This window comes from Mesoplodon densirostris, chromosome 2 (genome assembly GCF_025265405.1).
Source record: "Mesoplodon densirostris isolate mMesDen1 chromosome 2, mMesDen1 primary haplotype, whole genome shotgun sequence".
NCBI lineage: Eukaryota > Metazoa > Chordata > Mammalia > Artiodactyla > Ziphiidae > Mesoplodon > Mesoplodon densirostris.
In genome coordinates this window covers 177,283,109-177,305,652 of record NC_082662.1, presented here as the reverse complement: position 1 = coordinate 177,305,652, position 22,544 = coordinate 177,283,109, and the positions used below count along the sequence as shown (strand labels likewise).

At 35.6% G+C, this 22,544-nt stretch overlaps 1 protein-coding gene across 1 annotated transcript in view; it reads left to right on the top strand.

Moving 5' to 3' along the window:
* The window catches only part of SPATA17 (spermatogenesis associated 17), a 172,162-nt gene that overhangs the window by 83,259 nt on the left and 66,359 nt on the right, over positions 1–22,544 (top strand). Inside the window, exon 7 of the mRNA XM_060088662.1 lies at positions 21,552–21,755. Coding sequence (XP_059944645.1) covers positions 21,552–21,755 — 204 coding nt within the window. The remainder of the gene's footprint in view (positions 1–21,551; positions 21,756–22,544) is intronic.

The window sequence follows — 22,544 nt, the reverse complement described above, 5'->3', positions numbered from 1 at the left end:
AACAAACAAAAGTCCAGGACCAGATGGCTTCACAGGGGAATTCTATCAAACATTTAGAGAGGAGCTAACACCCATCCTTCTCAAACTCTTCCAAAAAATTGCAGAGGAAGGAAGACTGCCAAACTCATTGTATGAGGCCACCATCACCCTGATGCCAAAACCAGACAAAGATACTACAAAAAAAAGAAAATTACAGACCAATATCACTGATAAATATAGATGCAAAAATCCTGAACAAAATACTAGCAAACAGAATCCAACAACACATTAAAAGGATCATACACCATGATCAAGTGGGATTTATCTCAGTGATGCAAGAATTCTACAATATATGCAAATCAATCAATGCGATACACCATATTAACAAATTGAAGAATAAAAACCATATGATCATCTCAATAGATGCAGAAGAAGCTTTTGACAAAATTCAACACCCATTTATGATAAAAACTCTCCAGAAAATGGGCATAGAGGGAACCTACCTCAACATAATAAAGGCCATATATGACAAACCCACAGCAAACATCAATCTCAGTGGTGAAAAACTGAAAGCATTTCCTCTAAGATCAGGAACGAGACAAGGATGTCCACTCTCACCACTATTATTCAACATAGTTTTGGGAGTCCTAGCCACAGCAACCAGAGAAGAAAAAGAAATAAAAGGAATACAAATTGGAAGAGAAGAAGTAAAACTGTTATTGCAGATGATATGATACTATACATAGAGAATCCTAAAAATGCTACAAGAAAACTACTATAGCTAATCAATGAATTTGGTAAAGTTGCAGGATACAGAATTAATGCACAGAAATCTCTTGCATTCCTATACACTAACAACGAAAGATCAGAAACAGAAATTAAGGAAACAATCCCATTTACTACTGCAACAAAAACAATAAAATACCTAGGAATAAACCTACCTAAGGAGGTAAAAGACCTGCACTCAGAAAACTATGACACTGATGAAAGAAATCAAAGATGACACAAACAGATGGAGAGATATACCATGTTCTTGGATTGGAAGAATCAAGATTGTGAAAATGACTATACTACCCAAAGGAATCTACAGATTCAATGCAATCCCTATCAGATTACCAGTGGCAGTTTTTACAGAACTAGAACAAAAAATCTTAAAATTTGTATGGAGACACAAAAGACCCCCAATAGCCAAAGCAGTCTTGAGGGGAAAAAACGGAGCTGGAGGAATCAGACTCCCTGACTTCACACTATACTACAAAGCTACAGTAATCAAGACAATATGGTACTGGCACAAAAACAGAAATACAGATCAATGGAACTGGATAGAATGCCCAGAGATAAACCCATGCACCTATGGTCAACTAATCTATGACAAAAGAGGCAAGGATATACAATGGAGAAAAGACAATCTCTTCAATAAGTGGCACTGGGAAAACTGGACAGCTACATGTAAAAGAATGAAATTAGAATACTCCCTAACACCATACACAAAAATAAACTCAAAATGGATTAGAGACCTAAATGTAAGACCGGACACTGTAAAACTCTTAGAGGAAAACATAGGAAGAACACTCTTTGAAATAAATCACAGCAAGATCCTTTTTGACCCACCTCCTAGATAAATGGAAATAAAAACAAAAGTAAACAAATGGACCTAATGAAACTTCAAAGCTTTTGCAAAGCAAAGGAAACTACAAACAAGATGAAGAGACAACCCTAAGAATGGGAGAAAATGTTTGCAAATGAAAGGATTAATCTCCAAAATATATAAACAGCTCATGCAGCTCAATATTAGAAAAACAAACAACCCAATCCAAAAATGGTCAGAAGACCTAAATAGACGTTTCTCCAAAGAAGACATACAGATGGTGAAGAAGCATGTGAAAAGTTGCTCAACATCACTAATATTAGAGAAATGCAAATCAAAACTACAATGAGGTATCATCTCACACCAGTTAGACTGGGCATCATCAGAAAATCTACAAACAACAAATGCTGGAGAAGGCGTGGAGAAAAGGGAAGCCTCTTGCACTGTTGCTGGGAATGTAAATTGATACAGCCACTATGGAGAACAGTATGGAGGTTCCTTAAACAACTAAAAATAGAATTACCATATGACCCAGCAATCCCACTACTGGGCATATACCCAGAGAAAACCATAATTCAAAAAGACACATACACCGCAATGTTCATTGTAGCACTATTTACAATAGCCAGGTCATGGAAGCAACCTAAATGCCCATCGACAGATGAATAGATAAAGAAGATGTGGTACATATATACAATGGAATATTACTCAGCCATAAAAGGGAATGAAATTGGGTCACTTGTAGAGACGTGGATGGATCTGGAGACTGTCATACAGAGTGAAGTAAGTCAGAAAGAGCAAAACAAATATCATATATTAATGCATATAGGTGGAACCTAGAAAAATGGTACAGATGAACCAGTTTGCAGGGCAGAAATAGAGACACAGATATAGAGACCAAACCTATGGACACCAAGGGGGGAAAGCGGTGGTGGTGGGATGAATTGCAAGTTTGGGATTGACATATATACACTAATATGTATAAAATAGATAACTAATAAGAACCTGCTGTATAAAAAAATCATTTGAAACACATTTCAAATGTTTATGTCTAAAAATACCAGAAGTCAAAATAGAAAAACACAACGGTAGTTTTATTGACTGCCCGACTGCTCTATAATATGTGTTCTCCATATTTTGGCTTCATACTCTCTGATCGCTTCTTTATTTGACAATAATTTTTTATATTTTCTGGAGTGAGAAGGGAAATTTTATTCACTCTTTTCTCTAGGAATGTTGATCTAAATTTCTCATTACTATAAGAAGTTAAATGATGTATTTCTATTTGCTTATGCTGCATTATTGAGTTCATTTTTGAAAGGGGAGAGCTTCCATTTTGTAATGGAAATGATGAGAATCAAATTCTCCATTTATAATTTACACATGTGAAGTTTGGAATGATTTTCCATAGTCCAGATCCTGGCAGTTTGCACCCTCTCTCAAACTCTGTTTCTCTTCCACTACCCACATACTTCCAGAGCCACACCCCTTAGGATGTTTGTATTGCAATGCAGGCTCTAGATCTGCACCTTTATTTGTAACTCCTGGAGAGTCTGCACAGTGGGTGCAGGAATTTTCCTGGAAGTTATTCCTACATTGAAATTGCTAACACATTTTAAGTATACTTGGAAGTACCAGAAAAAAATCTATAAATGTATATATAAATCTGTACGTAAATATATCCAACTAAAATTAAATATATAAACACCTCTGCTTCTTCCTAACTTGATCCGCAACATGTCCACAGCCACTCTCATACCACCCAACCCAGGTGTGACAGAGGATAAGTCAGTATAGAGAAAGAGTGGAATTAAATGATATCTTACTTTTGCAAATTTTACAAAAAAAACATAGCCACGTGAGCACATTGCCAGGGTCCCTCCCTGTGTCTTGGAAAGGGCCTACCAAAATGAGGGGCCCAGAGGTTACAGTTCATCAATTTCACTGTTATTTCACCTCTGATTGGACTACATTTTTGTACTATGTGCAAACCCTGCTGCTCTGGTTAAATTTGCTCAGATAAGTTTTAACTTTTATTTTAATGTGCTCTAAATAATCATCTGCTTATCAGATACTAAATCCAGCATTCAGACATTTAAATACACCTTATTATTTTAGTCCTATCTTTAAAATTGAAGCACTTGGTTTTCTTTAGTTCTCTCTCTCTTATTTCTTTTACAGTTTATTTTATAAGCTCAGGGTCAGTTTACTTCCATACAGTAGACTGGGTAAATTTTTAATGTATTAGGTTATGAAGTAGAGTTTGTTCTCATTAGGTATTAAAAAATAACCTTTATATACATACACATATGTACATGTATGTGTTTATATGTATATGTATGTATATAAACACACAAATGCAGCCTTGTGTAAAATTTCCAATATAGTTTTTTAAAAATAACATTTAAGTAATGTTGGGACTGTTCTCTAATTACAAACAAAATGTATTTAGTACCAAAAACTGGTAATGCAGAGATAAACACAGGAGAAAATATTTGTTCATATTGGACCATCCAAAAGATAACCACTGTTAAAAATTTGGTGTATGTTCTTCCAGTAATTTTATATGCATATATAGATATATATTATAGATAACTATATATACAACATAAACATATATATGTATATTTTTTACTTTAAAATGGTATTCAATACAGTTTTAATAGAAAAAACTGAAGTCAGAAAAGAATTAGAGTAAAATGTATAACAAAAGTAGTTCCCATTTCCTACCTCAATGTAAAATGTTCCTCCATTTAAATATTTTAAATTGCATTGTATATAAACATTTTACACAAAAATAATTGACAGCTAACTACTACATACTTATTTCTATTGGTTTTGTATACATTAATGTTGCTGGTAAGTTAATTGCAATCAATCCTATCAATTTTTTCATTGATTAGAGAAGATAGAGTTTTGAGGGGTTCCTTTTGATATCAGTAATTTTATTAATAATATAATGAAATCCAAAGCCTAGAAATACAAGGAAGTTATACCATTGCTCTAACTAGATCTGATGAAATAATTGGGTCTGTAATATAATACTTTGTAGATTTAAAGATTTATTCCTATTATTATGATTACTTATTGGTTTTCAGAACATTTCAGAAATACTTTAGATTGAGACCAATTCCAAGTTAGATGCTATTATAACTGATGCACTATGAAGAGGTGGAGTTTGTCAGCTCATGGTTCATCCTAGCTCTTCTGTGAGCTGAGAAGAATAACTTTATATAGATAAGCCCTGCTCTCTCTATATCCTTGATATTTAATTCACTCTTGTGGATTGGAAAACTTCAGAAATCTTTCAACTGAGTAACTGGTGGCCAAATTTTAAACTCTCAGGCTTTGGTATAATTCATCTCCTTTCTTCCCTTCTCTTTCCTCCTTTAGTCTTCCTCTATACCTCTTTTCCCAACCCTTGCATCCTATAATCAAACACACTTAGTATTAAAACTAGGGACATAGGGAGAGCAATTATACTTTCAAATGTTTCCTTAAAATGAACTCTTAACTAAGTCAGTGGTTAAGATACTGAATCATTGTCTAATGTAGCTGATTTGGTCATTAAGACCACTATTAAGAGCATGAGTATTTCCTAACTTTTGAGTTTAATTTAATGTATAGTCCCAACACAAGAAATCATCTATAACCTTAAGATTTTATGCAATGTAAATTAGATAAATATTTTAAACGACATAGAAATTTTCCTCAATATTTTATGTATTTATTATAGTCACAAAAGAAACAACAAAAGAGGAATTACAATTCTTAATTTTAAAATATATATAAAATTACTTTCATTTCAGTGTGACAAGCATGATTTTAAGTATTTTAGTATGAAGTGGCAAGTTTTCTGTGTAACTAATAGTCCTGTCAATTGCCATTTCTATCTACTGTATCTTTTGACAGATGGAAGTATTTCAGTCAAAACTGAGTTATGTTATCCACACAGTATCACAACAGACAGTAAAATAAAGGGTGAGAAAATGGAAGGAAGGTGTGGAGAAGAGAGGAAAGGGAAAGAATTTATGTTTAAATCTTAATCTTTGAATATCTCTTGGACCTAAAATAAATAAGCTGCACGTCTTAACAGCTATTATTGTACTGAAAAGAAAGATTTACCAAAAGGATATAATCTTCCTTAGTTTAGAGAAAAATTATGTTTTCAAGATGCTTAGTTTGTTAGTCTCCTTAATGAGTTGAATTTCAATTTTTTTTTCTTAAATTTATTTGGCTTTATTTTCCATTTACTTTTAAATTAAACCATGTATATATACATATGCATATAATTTCAATTCTAATATCTCATTGAAATAAACTGTAATCATTAGGATAATATAATTTTGTTGTACTCCTATTAATTATTTATATTTATGCTTTATGTACATAAGTTAACTTATGATCATCTGTATTACTCTTTTTTTTTTTTTTTTTTTTTTGTGGTACGCGGGCTTCTCACTGCTGTGGCTTCTCCCGTTGCGGAGCACAGGCTCCGGATGCGCAGGCTCAGTGGCCATGGCGCACGGACGCAGCCGCTCCGCGGCATGTGGGATCCTCCCAAACCGGGGCACGAACCCGTGTCCCCTGCATCGGCAGGCGGACTCTCAACCACTGCGCCACCAGGGAAGCCCATCTGTATTACTCTTGAACTCACACCATTAAAATGATTCAATTTATCTTACCTGTATTCTTAATTATGTAGCCATACCGAAATCAACTTCTCTGTCAACTATTATCAGAATGCTAAAATTATTGTTGAGCTTTCCCTGACCTTCCAAGGCAGAGTTGTTCCTTTTTTTCTCCCTCTATGTTTTAATATAATATTTACCATTGGTATTATGGTTACATCTACTTCGGCCTAATGTAGGTGAATTCATAAAAGAAAGTAATCATGTCGTTTTAATATCTCTAGTACCAAAGTAAGCTCATAAGTAGTATCAATTGACTAATAAATGAATGGTATATACACATGTCCTGATTCTGATTTGTAGTAATTTTAGATTCAAAATAAGAAAGGAAGCTTTTATTCCAATCTCAGTTATTTACTAGTTCTTCTTTGCATTAAAAAAACTATTAAAAAAACAATTTTTAAAGCTATAATAATTTTTAGTAACTGATCTCTATATTGCTAAAATATATTTGATGTTGTTTTTAAAAGGGCAAATCTTATATACAATGAAAAGGCATAGGGGAAGCTAACAATTTTAAAGGCTCCTTATGTCCCAAATCAAACCAAGTTATACAGGTAGATAGGGTGGAGCTGAAATTCAAACTCAGATCTGGCTGTCTTCGAAACCATGCTTTCTCTTTATGGTATGGTTTGAAGGGGGCTGAGAAAGGTCCTATCTCAAGAATATTTTCCTGAATGATGGCTGAAATCATTTCTCTAAAGTTCTGCTTATTTGAAGGTATCTAGTAGACAACATATTCAGCATCATTAGCCTTTAATCCCTGTGTGAATTAGCTAATCAGTTCCTTTAAACATCAGGAGGTAGAAGGCGTAAGTCTAATATGCAAGACCCTCTCACAGGAAGGCAAACAAGCCTTCATGGGCACTTCTGGGCAGCTTTTAGGCAATGTGTTCTCCTTGTTAGGAAAAGAGAGGAGTAAGGCTGGGTACTTGTCGTCTATTAAGTATTTTCACCTTTGAGGCATCAGCTGAAATTTTGAAACAACAGAATCCTGTCCAACACGGAGTTACACATTGTCTTGTGATCATATTATTTGAGATCAAGAGACAGCTGTAAGAACACAAATGTCTTTGACAGCTCACTCTTGATCTAACTAGTAATGTTTCTTTCAATTAATGAATGCTCATGTCAGTGAAAGAAGTGGGCTTGTTATGTCCCAAATGATAAGACTGAAGCTTTATTTATTGGTATGTTCAACACTATCTGAGATGTCAATATAGTTAATGGCAAAAGTGAGGCACGATGTTTGCCAAAGCACCGTTCCGGAATAGTCAGGGCGGAAACTTAGTTGGGAAGGGAGAGGTGATGAAGAGCACAATACCTAAACCCACTTTTCCCTGCCCGAGTTCAGAACAAGTTGAGAGAAAGATAGATGGAGATCAACAGTATTCGTTTTATTAGCAATGAGAGCTGTATTGGGAGTTTGCATCTGAAGCAATAATAAACTTGCTTCTACTTAATTTTATAATTACATCTTCTTCCCCATCATAAGCAAAGCAGGAAAACTGAGTCCATCCTTGTGAATCTTAAAGCAAGTGGAAGTAAAGGATATTTGCTTTCCCAATGACGGGCTGACTTTCAAGAAATGGGAGGAGGGGGCTAAACTAGGCTGGACCAGCTCCTTTGCTGATGTGCCAAACTGAGAACTCACTCCTTGTTCCTTGATACAGTGAAGGGCAGAGAGAGGCCAGTGGAAACATGAGGAATAGGAAATACGTCCTCCCGCTGATTAGATCTATAGGCTTGATGAGGAAGCAGGGTTAGAGGAAGGTTTTCATAAAAGTAGAAGCTCGTACCTGTTCACAGAAGAACGACTTGCAGCAGAAACTTGAAAAGACACGAGAGATGAAATAACTAAATAAGTGTGGACCTGGAAAAGGTGGGAGAGGATGTGATGATGAGCGTAAAGTTGTAGGCTGAAAGAGATGGAAGGAGAATTTTGCCTCCTAAGTGAGGAAGGAATAAAACAAGTGTAGGATTGTATATGGATACTTGTATAGCAATGGTTGGAGGTTGAAGTAATTACTGTCTGAGGACATCAGTATCCTGACTGATCTTCTAAAATAAACCTGAGAAGAAGCATAGGCAGAGGGCTGTTTAGGGGCTCGGAGGGATTAGGTAGATTTGAAGTCCACAAATATGTAGTATCTCCAGCCTGCCTGGTTATAGGATTTATTCCAGCAGTTAGCAGTAGCCTGAGCTCGTAAGCATGCAGAATAATGGTAACAAGAGCTAACTAACATTCATTGGAGGCGTACTGTGGGCCAAGTGTTCTTCTGATTCCCTTACATGAATTACCTCTCTTAATTCTCATATACCACCCTATAAGGGAGACTGTTATCCCCAATTCATTGATGATGCACAGAGAGATTCAGTAAGGACCCAAGGTCAGTGTTAGTATGTGATGGTCTAGACCAGAACTCATAGTCACAATGAGTACATGATACTACCTCTTTAAAAAAAATTAGCATTTATTGAGTGTGTTCTTTGTATTAGGCATGGTTCAAAGTGCTTGAGCTGTATTCATGTATTTAAACTTATACGTGACCCGATGAGATAGTTCTGTTATTTCAGAGGACATACCCATGTTGCTGTGGGGTTAAGTAATATAGGCTAAGATCACAGAGGAAGTAAGAGGTAGAGTTGGGAATTCAGATTTAACTAATTAACCACTAAGTTATATGATGCAGTTGAATGGATTCTGGTTTGGGGCATGGCCATGTAGATGTGACAGGATGGTGGATGTTAGGGACTTGAGTCATTAAAATAATCAACCATGGGACTCATATTAGTAGGAGAAAAAGTGAGGGCAAAAAGGAGACAATAGATTAGGAAAAACTTGAGGGATCCCTGGACTTGAGATCTTTAGGGAATCAATCTTATGGTCAGTAAAAATAAGAATGTGAGAACTAGTAGACTAGAAAGTTAAGAGGGTGAGATATTGGTGTCTAAGCTTACTGAATTATTAACACAGAGCAGGTCTGGACGACAGGTTTTTATAGGGTGTGGCTAACATTGTGTAAGGGTGAAGGTCAGTGAAGGTGAAGGAGTCAAAGAACTGTGAAGACAAACTATTGGGATGGTTGCCCATCTGTATATGAAATCACCTAAAATTATGCCAGAACACATAGTCGAAGGGAAGCCTGAACCACGGCCAAAGGCTATCATGAATATGGGGAGAATGACCAGCAAGTCTGGGACATAAGGAGGGACACAAAAGAGATATTCAGACTGAAAGAAGGTCGATTTGACAGTGGTTTGAAAGTGACATTGGAGAAATGAGATGATGCAAATCTCTCCCTGGTCACTGTGATACAGGGAAATACTGAAATGTTTTGCTCAGTAAGACAGCAAAGGAAGTGGTGCTCTCGAGGAGAAGGCAGCTTCAATTGTAATAAAAAAGGTAGAGAATGTATTTATTGAAAAGCTTGAGGGCATAGGGAAGTGGGTTAGCATAGACCGGAGATGGGATCCACAGGGCAAGGCAGAAAGAATTATAGGCAAGGGCATCAGGAGTGTTGGGGAAAGTAACAGGGTTTTGAGGATGAGTATATCAGAAAATGTAAAGGAGAGCTGAGATTAATTTAGCAGAAATTTATTTGGGCATAATCAATTTGACCAAAAAACAAATAGACAAATAGTTGCTTGATCCAGCTATCTCCTATTATGGGGAAATTTAAGTTGCTGTGCTTATGTTTTTATTTCAGTTAGCACAGTGATATTATAGATTGGAAGTGAATTATGGATTAAAAAGTACAAGGGCAATACTATTTCCTCAAATCTTGAAAAAAAAATCACACACAGACTTGTAAAACAACCCAGTAGTACACCCAAAAAAGTAGAGACTAGACTATTATTCATTTTAGACCAGATCAGTTTTTTTCATCAAAATATGAATTGGCCAGCTTCTTTTGAAAAAATTACGTTTCTGCTAATTATTTTGTGGCCAAATTATGTTACCACTGGAGGGGCTTACAGTTTAAGTAGTAATAAAAGATAGTACGGTTGTAAAGCATACTGGATGGGATTTTCCAGGCTCCCTACCATTGAGACCAGAGCAAAATAGGAAAGCAAAAAAGATAACCTAAAAAAGTTAAAATAAAATTTTTATTGGAGATAACATACAGAAAAGTAAAAAAATCCTAATCACCCAGTTCAATTGTCACAAAGTGGCAGGTATAATCTGTACCTAATAGGTACTAATTAATAGTTTCCATACAAGAAGCCACAGGTCTTCAGAACAAAACTACACTAGAGTGCAGTGATCTGAAAATGCGGTGGTCTTTAGGATATGGACACAAGACTGTAGCCAACCAGATTAAGGCAACATAGCATTCCATGCCCACGAGGCAGTCAGTCCTATACTTCGATACAATTTAAAGTGACTTTCTCTTGTTTGCTTAAAAAAATCCTTCTTCAAAGACTCGTGGGTAACAATTTTTTGCAGAGCCCCATAGAACACTGGGAGTAAAGTGTGACAAATGCTCCATGCCACTGGTACATTTTCTTTAATAAAAGAAAGTTTTCATTTACTTGCCTGTTTCTATAATGCCAAGTATTTTTCTTTTAGCAACTAATTGTCTTGGAAGTCATCTTTTAAACCCAAACTATGGAATCATTTTCAAATCAAATCATCTGTAGAAGAACCAAGCAAGGGAAAACACTAGGTTTCCAGAGGGAGTAGAAAAAAAGGTGTATAATGGAAGGTTTCTAGGGGGATGGTGGTCATAAAAACATCCTTCCCTATGTTTATTCTATTTTCCTGAGGGGATGCAGGCTTCCTTTGTGTATATAATGAACCAGTTCAGAATGTATGGAAATTGTATAGCAGAGGAATCACAATAGGGGGTTTTCAGATCACTGTGAATGGAGTTTCCACTTCCACTGCTCTACTGAGAATAACTCTTGATCGGGTCACCCAGGAATCTCTGAATTATAAATTCATGTGACCTCTCAGAGGTTTGCACACTGCTCACCACACCAGTGATCTTGTAACCTTCTTTGGCCTTAGTGACACTATAGTCAGCTTTTCCTCCCACCCTTTGGTCATTTCTTCTCACTTTTCAATAATTCTTGTGTATCTTGTTTACTCTATCATATGAGTGCATATATAGTTTTTTTAAATATCAAAGTTATTTAAGCTTCTGTTCCTTTGTACATCATCTTGTTGTTTTCTGGGAATGTCTTTCCTCACTTTACACACCAAACAAATCCCTTCTCCTCTTTCATGATCCGGCTCAAACACCAGACATCTTATGCTCACAGAATGGTCTACTCCCAGGATGGCTATCTCTCCATGTCAACACTAATTTCAGTATTTTATAATTATTTATAAACTATCAAGGCTGTGACTCAAATGGAAAGACAGAAAGCAAAGCCAAAGCTGGAGAGACTGCTAAGGTAGCAGACAAAAGAGAAGGTAAAGGAAGCCACACTGGTGGTGGGTAGATGAGGTTTACTGCAGGTTGGGAAAAGGAGAAGGTCTAGAGAAATTACCTAAGTGGGAAAACAAACCACTTGCATCCAGTTCTTGCAGGGATCAGTAAAAGACTGACCTGACATTTACAGATAAAGAGAGAAAGGAATTGTTTAATGGGGAAGACTTCCCAGAAAATCTTTTACATGAAATCTTTCTCAGAAATTCTTTCAAAATGCAATATGGTTAAAGGGAAATCCTGACTGGGGAAAAAAAAACACAAGATATTCTTTCAGTCCCAAGATTTTTTGAGTCATTATGATATTGCTATATTTTGGAAGCCTCAAACCAGCCTCCACTTCTTTTTTCTTCCTCACATTCAATGGATTACAATATGATTTCTGCCACAAGAACAGAATCTGCTTCTGCAGAGGTCACCTGTCACCCTCTAATTACCATTCCAGGTGTACAGTGTCTGTCCTCATGCTGTTCCACCCTCCCTGACATCTGACCCCGGTGACCTCCTCCATGAAAGCATCTTCTCCCTGATGTCCTGCCCCCCCTCACCCCGCTATTCGCTCTTTCCATTGCCCTTCACTTCATGAGGTTCCCTTCTCCCACTTACTTCCTATACACACATCACTAAGACTTCTTGGAAAAAAGTCCCTCAGTCTCTATTCTCCCCTTCAGTGACTCCATCCATTTTCACACCTTCAGCCATTTTTATTCAGAAAACGCTCCGGTTGCTAGCTATGACCTCTTTCCTGAGTTCCAGACTGCTCCGACAACGCCACACTGGACCTTTCAACCTGAATGCTTTGTGGGAAGCTCAGTCCTAACATCCCCCAAACAGAGATGAATATTCCCACATAACTGCTCTTCTTGTGAACTCTTGCTGGGGTTCTAAAGGCAAGATTTTCTGTAACTCCACACTCCCTTATATTCTTCTTCTTCTTCTTTTTTTTTTTTTAAACATCTTTATTGGAGTATAATTGCTTTACAATGGTGTGTTAGTTTCTGCTTTATAACAAAGTGAATCAGCTATACATATACATATATCCCCATATCTCCTCCCTTTTGCGTCTCCCTCCCTCCCACCCTCCCCATCCCACCCCTCTAGGTGGTCACAAAGCACCGAACTGATCTCCCTGTGCGATGCGGCTGCTTCCCACTAGCTATCTGTTTTACATTTGGTAGTGTACCTTATATCTTGATGAACCTATTATCCATGTCTTTTGATTCTGTTTCTATAAAATACTCCCTGTCCATGTCATTCTTCTATTTCCACTAGTCTTTCTTCTTACTTCTGAATAAACAGGCTTTGCTTCCTTTTACAGCCTTCTGGTCTTATATCACTTATTCAGATAAACATAGATTGATTGTCTATTCTGAGCCAGGTATTGAGATTGGTAATAAGTCAGGGTTCTCAGCTCTTCTTTAAAAACAAAACTAAGCTAATGCCTAGACACGTGCTTCAAAGATTCCACCTGAGTTGATGTAGGGTGGAGCTTGGACATAGTACTTTTCAGGTTGCCCAAATGAACTTACCATGTAGCCAGAGTTGAGAACTACAAACTTAAGTATATAGATGCCAGGAAAATGGGTGTTATTCTTACCCTGATGGAGCTTAAATTCTAGTTGGGGAGATAGACATAAAAGAACAAATAGTCATATGTGTGAATAACTTAAAGTGATGAATGCCATGAAGAAAATGAGCAGGGAACTTTGGGAGAAATAATATAGTAGGACAATGTGTATGGGGTCACAAAAGGTCTTTCTAAAGGAGTGATATTTAATGTGAAGTTTTAAGGATGTGTATAATTTGGCCAGGCAAGTAAGCAGATGGAAAAAACATTTTTGATGAATTTGAGTCATGGAAGAGCCTGGCATGTTTTGAGGAAATGAAAGAAAGCTAATGTGGATGGTGTGTAGTGACGGATGGTTAGAGTGGCTTAAATGAGATTGGAACAGAACAAAGGACTTTGTTAAGAACTTGTTAGGTTTTCTTAGGCACATTGAAAAGCGATTTATAGTCTTTTTCTTTTTAAGATTTTTTTTGATGTGGACCATTTTTAAAGTGTTTATTGAATTTGTTACAATATTGCTTCTATTTTATGTTTTGGTTTTTTGGCCATGAGGCATGTGGGATCTTATCTCCCCAGACCAGGGATCGAGCCCACACCCCCTGCGTTGGAAGGCGAAGTCTTAACCACCGGATGGCCAGGGAAGTCCCCATTTATAGTCTTTTAGGGACCAAAACAATTTTTTTATTTGTAGTTATTACTCTGGCTTCCCTGTAGAGGGTAAGAGGGGTTCAAAGCAGAGCAGATGGAGGGGGACTAAATATAAGTTTGAAGCTTGTTTTAGGTAGTTTTAGGTTCACAGCAAAATGGAGTGGAAGATCTAGAGATTTCCATGTACCTCATGTCTCTACATTTCTTTATCTAGATTTGCCTCTTCTGGACAGTTTATATAAATGGAATTATGCAATATCTGGTATTGAATCTAACTTCTTTTATTTAGCATAATGTTTTTGAGATTCTTCCATGTTATAGTATATGTAAGTATTTCATTTCTTTTTATTGTTGAATAGTGTTCCATTCTGTGGGTAACTACATTCTGTTAATTTATTAACCTGTTGATAAACATTTGGATTACATCAAATTTTTGGCATCTGTAAATAATGCCACTATAAACATTTGCATGCAAATCTTTGTGTGGACATATATTTTTATCTCTCTTGTATCAATTCCCAGGAATGGGACTGTTGTATTATATGTTAAACATGTGTTTAACTTTTTAAAGATAGGCTGTTTTCTGAGTAATGTTAGGTTCACAGCAAACTTGAGCGGGAAGTTGCCATATAAAGTCAGTCCTCCATATCCTCAGATTCTGCATCCGTGGATTCAACCAACCATGGATTCAAATATTCAAAGAAAAAAACCCAGAAAGTTCGAAAAAGCAAAACTTGAATTTGCTGTGCATAGGCAACTGTTTACACAGCATTTACATTGCGTTAGGTATTATAAGTAATCTAGAGATGATTTAAAGTATCGGGGTGTGTGTGAAGATTATATGCAAATACTACGCTATTTTCTATAAGGGATTTGAGCATCCTCGGATTCTGGTATCTGCGGGTTTGGTGGGGGGGATCTTGGAACCAATCCCCTGAGGATGCCAAGGGACGACGGTACTGTCTACACCCCTCCCACATCATTACCACCCAAAGTCCATAGTTTATATGAGGGTTCACTCTGGGTGGAATATTACACCCTACTCTCATCTTGCTTGTATGGTTTCTGAGGAAAAGTTGGATGTAATTGGTATCTTTCCTTCTTTATAAGTGAGGTGTTCATCCCCTCTTACAAGATTTTTAATCTTTGATTTCTTGAAGTTTGAATATGATATACCTACGTGTAGGGTTTTTTTCATTTTGTTTTGCTTTGTTTTGTTTTTTGGCATTTATCCTGCTTGGTGTTCTCTGAGCTTCTTGGATCTGTGATTTGGTGCCTGACATTAATTTGAGGGAAATCTCCAGTCATTGTTACTTCAAATAATTCTCCTATTCTTTTCTTTCTTCCTTTTCCTTCTGGTTTTCCCATTATGTGTATGGTAGACCTTCTGTAGTTGTCCTGCCATTCTAGGACATTCTGTTACATTTTTGTCAGACTTCTTTTGCTTTGCTTTGCTTTTCCATTTTGGACGTTTCTGTTGATATATTCTTTCCTCAGCCATTTCTGGTCTACAAATAAATCCATCAAAGGCATTCTTCATTTCTGTTACAATGTTTTTGATCTCTGACATTTCTTTTTGATTCCTACTTAGAATTTCCATATCTCTGCTGTCATTGCCCATCCATTCTTGCATGCTGTCTACTTTATCTGTTAGATGCCTTATCTTATTAATCATTGTTATTTTAAATTCCTGGTCTGATAATTCCAATACCCCTGCCATATCAGAGTCTGGTTCTGATGCTTGCTCTGTCTTTCAACTGTGTTTTTTGCCTAGGTTTCCACTGGGTCTGTTTCTATATGCTTCGTGCACCAGTAGGGCCTGCTTCAGACTTTTACCTTCTGAAGGAGAATGTGAAAATCAACAGATCCACATCATATGTAGAATTAAGTGCAATCTTGCAACCTTCTAGAATTTGGCCTCAATTTATCTTCACAAGCTCATTTCTGACTGTAGCTTCATGCTTAAACTGGCCAAAGTGATGTTCACTGAACAGTGGCCTATGTTTTCCCACAAATATGTCTTTGATTTTACCCTTCCCTTACCCTGGACTACCTTTCTTCCTTTTATTATTGCCCAAATTCTACCCAACTTCAGAACAAATTCAGATACTTTTTCCACACGGTTTTCTAAAGGGTATATACCTTTACCATAACCTTTGGTGTATCCTTCTTTAAAAAAGTTATTAGAGGACACTTACTACAGGCTGGTTGTGTTACTGTCAGTCATAAAATCATTCTCTCCATGCCCCCTCCGAGAACAGCTTGATGGGAGTGATCACTTTTTATTTATCTCTGTACCCACCTTAGATCCAGCAAAGTGTTTCTAAGTTAGAAGATGCTCAATATTTATTGAATTAAATTAGTATATGGAGAATGGTATCTTATTTAAATTTCTTCATTTTAATCAACATTTCATGAGAATATTTTAACATATAATAATGATTAGGATATCCAAATGATTTCTAAAACTCATTTGTTAACCTAACAAAGCCGGCTATATCTGGGGGCTCTGCATTTAACGTACCCCCTCTATAATTTGACTGAAGACATTTAAACATTTTATGTCTTAATGGAGTGAAAGATGAGAAAAAGCATTTGTAGTTTAAAAAAAAAAAACAACTCTTGCCTTAGATAGATAAGAACCATACCAAATATATCCTTTGTGAATCCCTAATGTTTCCATGAAATTGTTATTCCTTCTGGGATGCTGTATCTGAGGATTAACATGACTGTTGTCTGTATCTGAGAAATGACCATGTTTCCTTTTAGCTCTCAGCAAGAGTAATTGAATGTAGACTATCTTACTAAACGCTGGCCTGTGACAGTGTGTTAACACTCTGTCTCCTAATGGCAGGTCAATTATTTGCTGAGTGGGATTTTTATAAATCCCCTGGCACTAGTATATCCCAATAATTATGATGAAGAGCATTGGTCAGTGTTGATTCAGCAGTGCCCACCCCAGCAAATATTTCATTCGCAGTTCCCTGGCCCACTTCCACTTTTCTAGTTATTAGAGACCTTTACTACTCTTCTGCGCTTGCCTAGTGTCTTATATTTTAAAAGCATTTTTTACTAAAACTTAGAACTCAAACATATTTTAGACAGCCCTCCATTTAGAATTGTTCATCTCTCATGATATTCACAAAATCTGGCTCATGGGGCAAGAAAATACTTTTTTAAAATCTTTTTCTTAATTGAAGTATAGTAAAATTTACAATGTTGTGTTAGTTTCAAGTGTACAACAAAGTGATTCAGTTATACATATTATTTTCCATTATAGGTTATTACAAGATATTGAAGGGAAAGATACTCAATATTTTATAATAACTTATAAGGGAAAATAATCTGAAAAATAATATATATATATATATATATAACTGAATCACTTTGCTGTACACCTGAAATTAACACAACATTGTAAATCAACTATACTTCAATAAAAAAATTTTTTTAAAAATTGAGTATAGTTCCCTGTGCTATACAGTAGTTCCTCGTTGTTCACCTATTTTATATATAGTAATGTGTATATGAGAAAATATTTTTTAATTTTGTTTCTTTTTGTGGCAATCAGTGACTCCTGTTTGCTGTGTAATTGTCATTTACAAAAGTAAAACTTGAATTCTCCCACATACCCTGTAGAGTTCTTCATTCCTGGAATAAGCAGTTACTTTGAAATCATGAGAAATTACTGTTTCTAATCTGATAAAATCTGAAATTGAAGCACTAGTAATCGTGCTATGGGAATTATAGGTGTACCCGGTCCTATTTCAAATTCTTTTTATTTTACAGAAACTCGTTTTAAAAGTAAACCTCAATAACAAAGAGAAGAGAAAAAATTAGACTATGGCTTCCCACAGGCAATTACAAAATAAAGGTCAGTGTATGAGTGGAAAGTGACCATAAAAACATTCTTCATGAAATACAGCAGTAGATGCTCCAAATATAACAAGCATATCCATTTGTTCTCAAGTCAACCGCATTTTTTAAAGTACTTTCCCTTAGAATACTTCAGTAGAAAAATAAAAACTGAGAAGAAAAGAGCCAACTGATATGATAGATTGTTAGAAATATGGAATGATTCAAAATATTAATGTAATGCTAAGGGTGAACGGGTAACAAATGGTACATTTGCTCTCTGTTCAACCTGGAATAATTAATATTCTAGGTCATGCTTACATTCCCATGATGGAAGGTCTGAAGGGGGGAAATTCAAGAAAAATATATATCTATTATATAACTCATTGCCTTTTTTTTTTTCCTTTCAATTTGACGAGTCAGAATCATAGCCTTTAAAAAAAATCAGTGCTTTCACACCTCATTTGCTGTATTCACCACTGGGCCACCAGTCAGCAGCCGGGCCTGATACAGGGAGGTCAGTAAGAAGCTATTAGCAGAGTCCTCTCCTGAGATTTCTTGGGTCTTATTGAGTTGAATGTTAGCATGACAGTACTGCAAATAACTCAGTTGTAGGCTTCTTTTTTTTTTTTTTAACAGTTAGCACAGATTTCCCCATAGTGTTGGTCACTCTAGAAAATTATTGCTGAAAATGAAGTCCCCAAAGCTAGCTTGGCATTAGCCTTTCTAAGTTGTGAAAAATGTGAAAACGGAAAAATATGTCATAGTCCCCGAGGATTAACTTTGTCTTCTGTGACTCATAGTAATACTTTTTAAAAAATCCATAGCAAACCATTATTCACAAAGTGGTTTACAAATTAATGAAATATAGCAATTGAGACAATAGTTCGGGTTGTTTTGTTAGCTTAAAGAAATAATAATTAAATGGATACTATATTAATATAAGTAGATAGGGTCTCTGCTTGCTGTAGAGATTGAGGGGGGCTGGACCGTTTTCATTGACAAAAGTTAGCCAAATGTATTAAATTAATTTCTAAAATACTGACACCTTGAAGATTTTAAATGATACATTTTCCATTCAATTAAAATGTATTTTCTATCTATATATGATTTAAATTGCAAAGAGAATACACATGAGGAGATCTCCATATAGGTTGCAAAATATAATTTAAGAAAGCTATCATGTCTACTGATCTATTTGCATTTCCCATCTAGCCTATGTATACATGTGCATGCAAATGTGAAGAAGATCAAGGAAGATTTCTAATGGGGGTAAAGTTAATAGCTGGTAGCAGTTATTCAGGTAGATAGATATTTTTAAATGGTAAATTATAATCTAGTTATATTGTATGCATTTTACCATTTTAATCTGTAAGATTATAGAAATGATAAGCTAACAGACTACAGTTAATTAGGTCATCACTAAACTAATGGTATTCTCTTATATCTCTTTCATAGACTATGTAGATTTAGTTCTATTTTATGTCAGAATAGTCTTTTTAGTGTAATATTTATTGTTTTTTTCTCATTACAATTGATATAGTCTCATCTTAGAAAATCATCTTAAAAATCATCTTAAAAATTACCATCCACTTAAAAATTACTGTCCACCAGGGCTTCCCTGGTGGCGCAGTGGTTGAGAGTCTGCCTGCCAATGCAAGACACGGGTTCGTGCCCCAGTCCGGAAAGATCCCACATGCCGTGGCCCAGCTGGGCCCGTGAGCCATGGCCACTGAGCCTGTGCGTCCGGAGCCTGTGCTCCGCAACGGGAGAGGCCACAACAGTGAGAGGCCCGCGTATCGCAAAAAAAAAAAAAAAAAAAAAATATTACTGTCCACCAAAAGCTATTTTGAATACATATGTGTATTAAGTTTCTTATATAAACATCATTAAAAATATCTGTTTACGTGTCCACCTTGTTCTGTATTTAGTATTATAGTAAGAGAATGTTAACATGACATTAAAAATGGCTTATACAATGTCTATAATGTTTCCAATACTTTTATCTTATATAAATTGTATAGGGAAAAAAGTCTCAAAGAAGCACCAATTCAAGAAAAAATTTAAATAGGTAAATATATTTACATTAACTTTTTCCTTAGCGTAGGAAAAATTTGAGTTGGAGATGACTCCGTGGGTCTGTGATAATTTAGTTCTAGATCACAATGTACTCAAAAGCAAATTAAACCTGAAGTGTTAAGAAAGATGAAAAGGATATAATCTATAACTTTGAAGGAAGTCAATCAGATTTTGAAATAAACTCAAACATTTTACTAAAATATTTATGCGGCTCGAGAAAGTAAGAGTAAAATAGAGACTTTATGGGCCTTTCTGAACAGTGCATTGTTTTTCTACATAAGCATTTAGCATTCATTTTTTGAGTGTCTACTATGTGTTAAGCACTTTGCTAGGCCCTGGAGATGCAAAAATACCTAAAATAGAGTCCCTGTGCTCCAGCGGCTTGCTTAGGGAAGATGGACACACACAAAGATAATTTTGAAACAATGTAATAAGTACTGTGATAGAGTTGTCCCCAGGCTATTAAGGAAGCATTGGGGATAGGACACGGAATCTAGCCTGAGTTGGTATTAGATAGAGGTTTATACTTACTGAGGAGTTAGGCTAGAAATATAAAATTTCCTAGGATAGTTTTTCAAAGACAACTACCGTAGGTAGCCATAATACTTTGGACTTGCTTATTCCAAGAGGTAAATATAACAACCAGAAATATTTATGGATGTGATGGTGGCATGAGAGAAAAGCACATTTTTAGGAAAAACCAGAGAGGTTTAATGGATACATTCTTTACATTAGTCTAGAATGTCTACGGAGCAACTAAACAAGTCATCCTATCATTTAAAATGTAGCTTTTCTTCATGAATATGCATTTGTATATAGGAAAGGAGTAAAAATATAGTTCTAAGCAGTTTGTATATTCAAACGTCATTGAATTTTCAGAAAGTGGAATATGCTAAACCTGAATTTAACATTTATCCTGCATACATCGATTGAACTTCCATTGCATAGCAGTCACTGTGTTAAATAAGTCTGGACTATTTTGATGCAGTGTGTGACAAGGTCAGTGATAGACAGCAAGGGTAATGTGACAATATAGAAATAATGCACCTAACCATGTGAATGCAACTCATTAAATACAGGATGTTATTTTGAATGATTGTATACATATATATACACACACATATATATACACACGTATGTTTGTATACAATATATATATACATATACCAGTTTATTATTTTAAAGTAAAGAACTTAAAATGGCAGCCATTAATTAGGTTGTATAATGAATAATCTTTCAAATAATCAAATATTTATTAAATTCATACTTTGTACCTGAAACTGGTTCAAGCATTATATATTTGAGTTTGTGTGAGTGAATGTATGACTTACAGAGCTGGTTAAGTATACATATACGTAGTTAATGGTTAGAATACAAAATGAATGCCTTAAGGTCCTGTTATTTTTTTTCTCAAATACAATGATATCAAATATGCCATGTGTAGCAGATAGAAACTATAGTTTCTATTAGTTGTTTTTAACATGTTTAGTCTTCAACCATGAATTATTCTGAAATTGTTGGTCTGGAGACAAAGTGTATTTTGTAATGTCCTTAGTCTAATCTAAAGTCCACCTCTAGTTAAGAACTAGAGTTGTAGTTTAACATAGTCCTTAAACATATGAAAATTTGTATGGTACAACTTTATCTTCCCTTTATTCTATGTGAAAATGAAGGATAAAAATCAAAATGATGTTGTTCTTCTTTAGATTCCAGGTATATACAACTCACCTTTCAGAAAAGATCCTGATCCGTGGGAGTTGCGGTTACAGCAGGCAAAGCCTTTAACACACCGAAGACCTAAAGTGAAGCCGAAGCACTCCGACAGCCTTAGCAGCTGGCTGGCTTGCACAAGTGCCCGGTCCTTTCCTCGGTCCGGAATTCTGCCACCCATTGATAGGAAACGATGTCAGGTACTCATTAGTCTTTTTTTTTTTTTTTTCGGTTTAACTTTTCTGTCTTCGTACTCTTATTATTCACTTTTTTCTTTTTTATTGGAGTATAGTTGCTTTACAATGTTGTGTTAGTTTCTGCTGTACAATGAAGTGAATCAGCTATATGTATACATACATAAGAATTGTGTCAGTGATCGTATTCTTTCTGTTTTTTTTTTTAATTATTGTTTTGTCTTTGTGAAAAGAAAAGAAAATTATTTTTTTACAGAGTCCTTTTTTTTTTTGGCTGTGCTGTGCAGCTTGTGGGATCTTAGTTCCCTGACCAGGGATTGAGTCTGGTCCATGGCAGTGACAGTGCCAAGTCCTAACCACTGGACTGCCAGGGAATTCCTCAGAATCTAATTTTAAATAATAAAGATGAAGTACATTTAAAATATATATCAAAGAAATAAATATTTCCTTGGTGTTGAATTTTACTGTTCTGGGTGTGAAATTAACATGTAGGATTTTTGGCTAGGACGTAGCCTTTTTATGTAACAATACTGTAATAACTGTACTTGTTATAACCTGTTGTTGCTAGAAAAATCCTATGTATTATCAAATTTAATTTAGCCTCTCATTTGATGGTTCATATGATTCTATACAATTGTAAACATAATTTTCATGGGAGTCATTTAAAAAGTATAAGTTGGAGAATTAGAGAGGACCCAAAACAATGCAAAACTCAAGCAAAGACAAAATCTTCCCTGTGGGTTAGAATATAGCAGGATTGGCAAATGACTTCCTAGGGCTAAAGGGTGGAGTGGG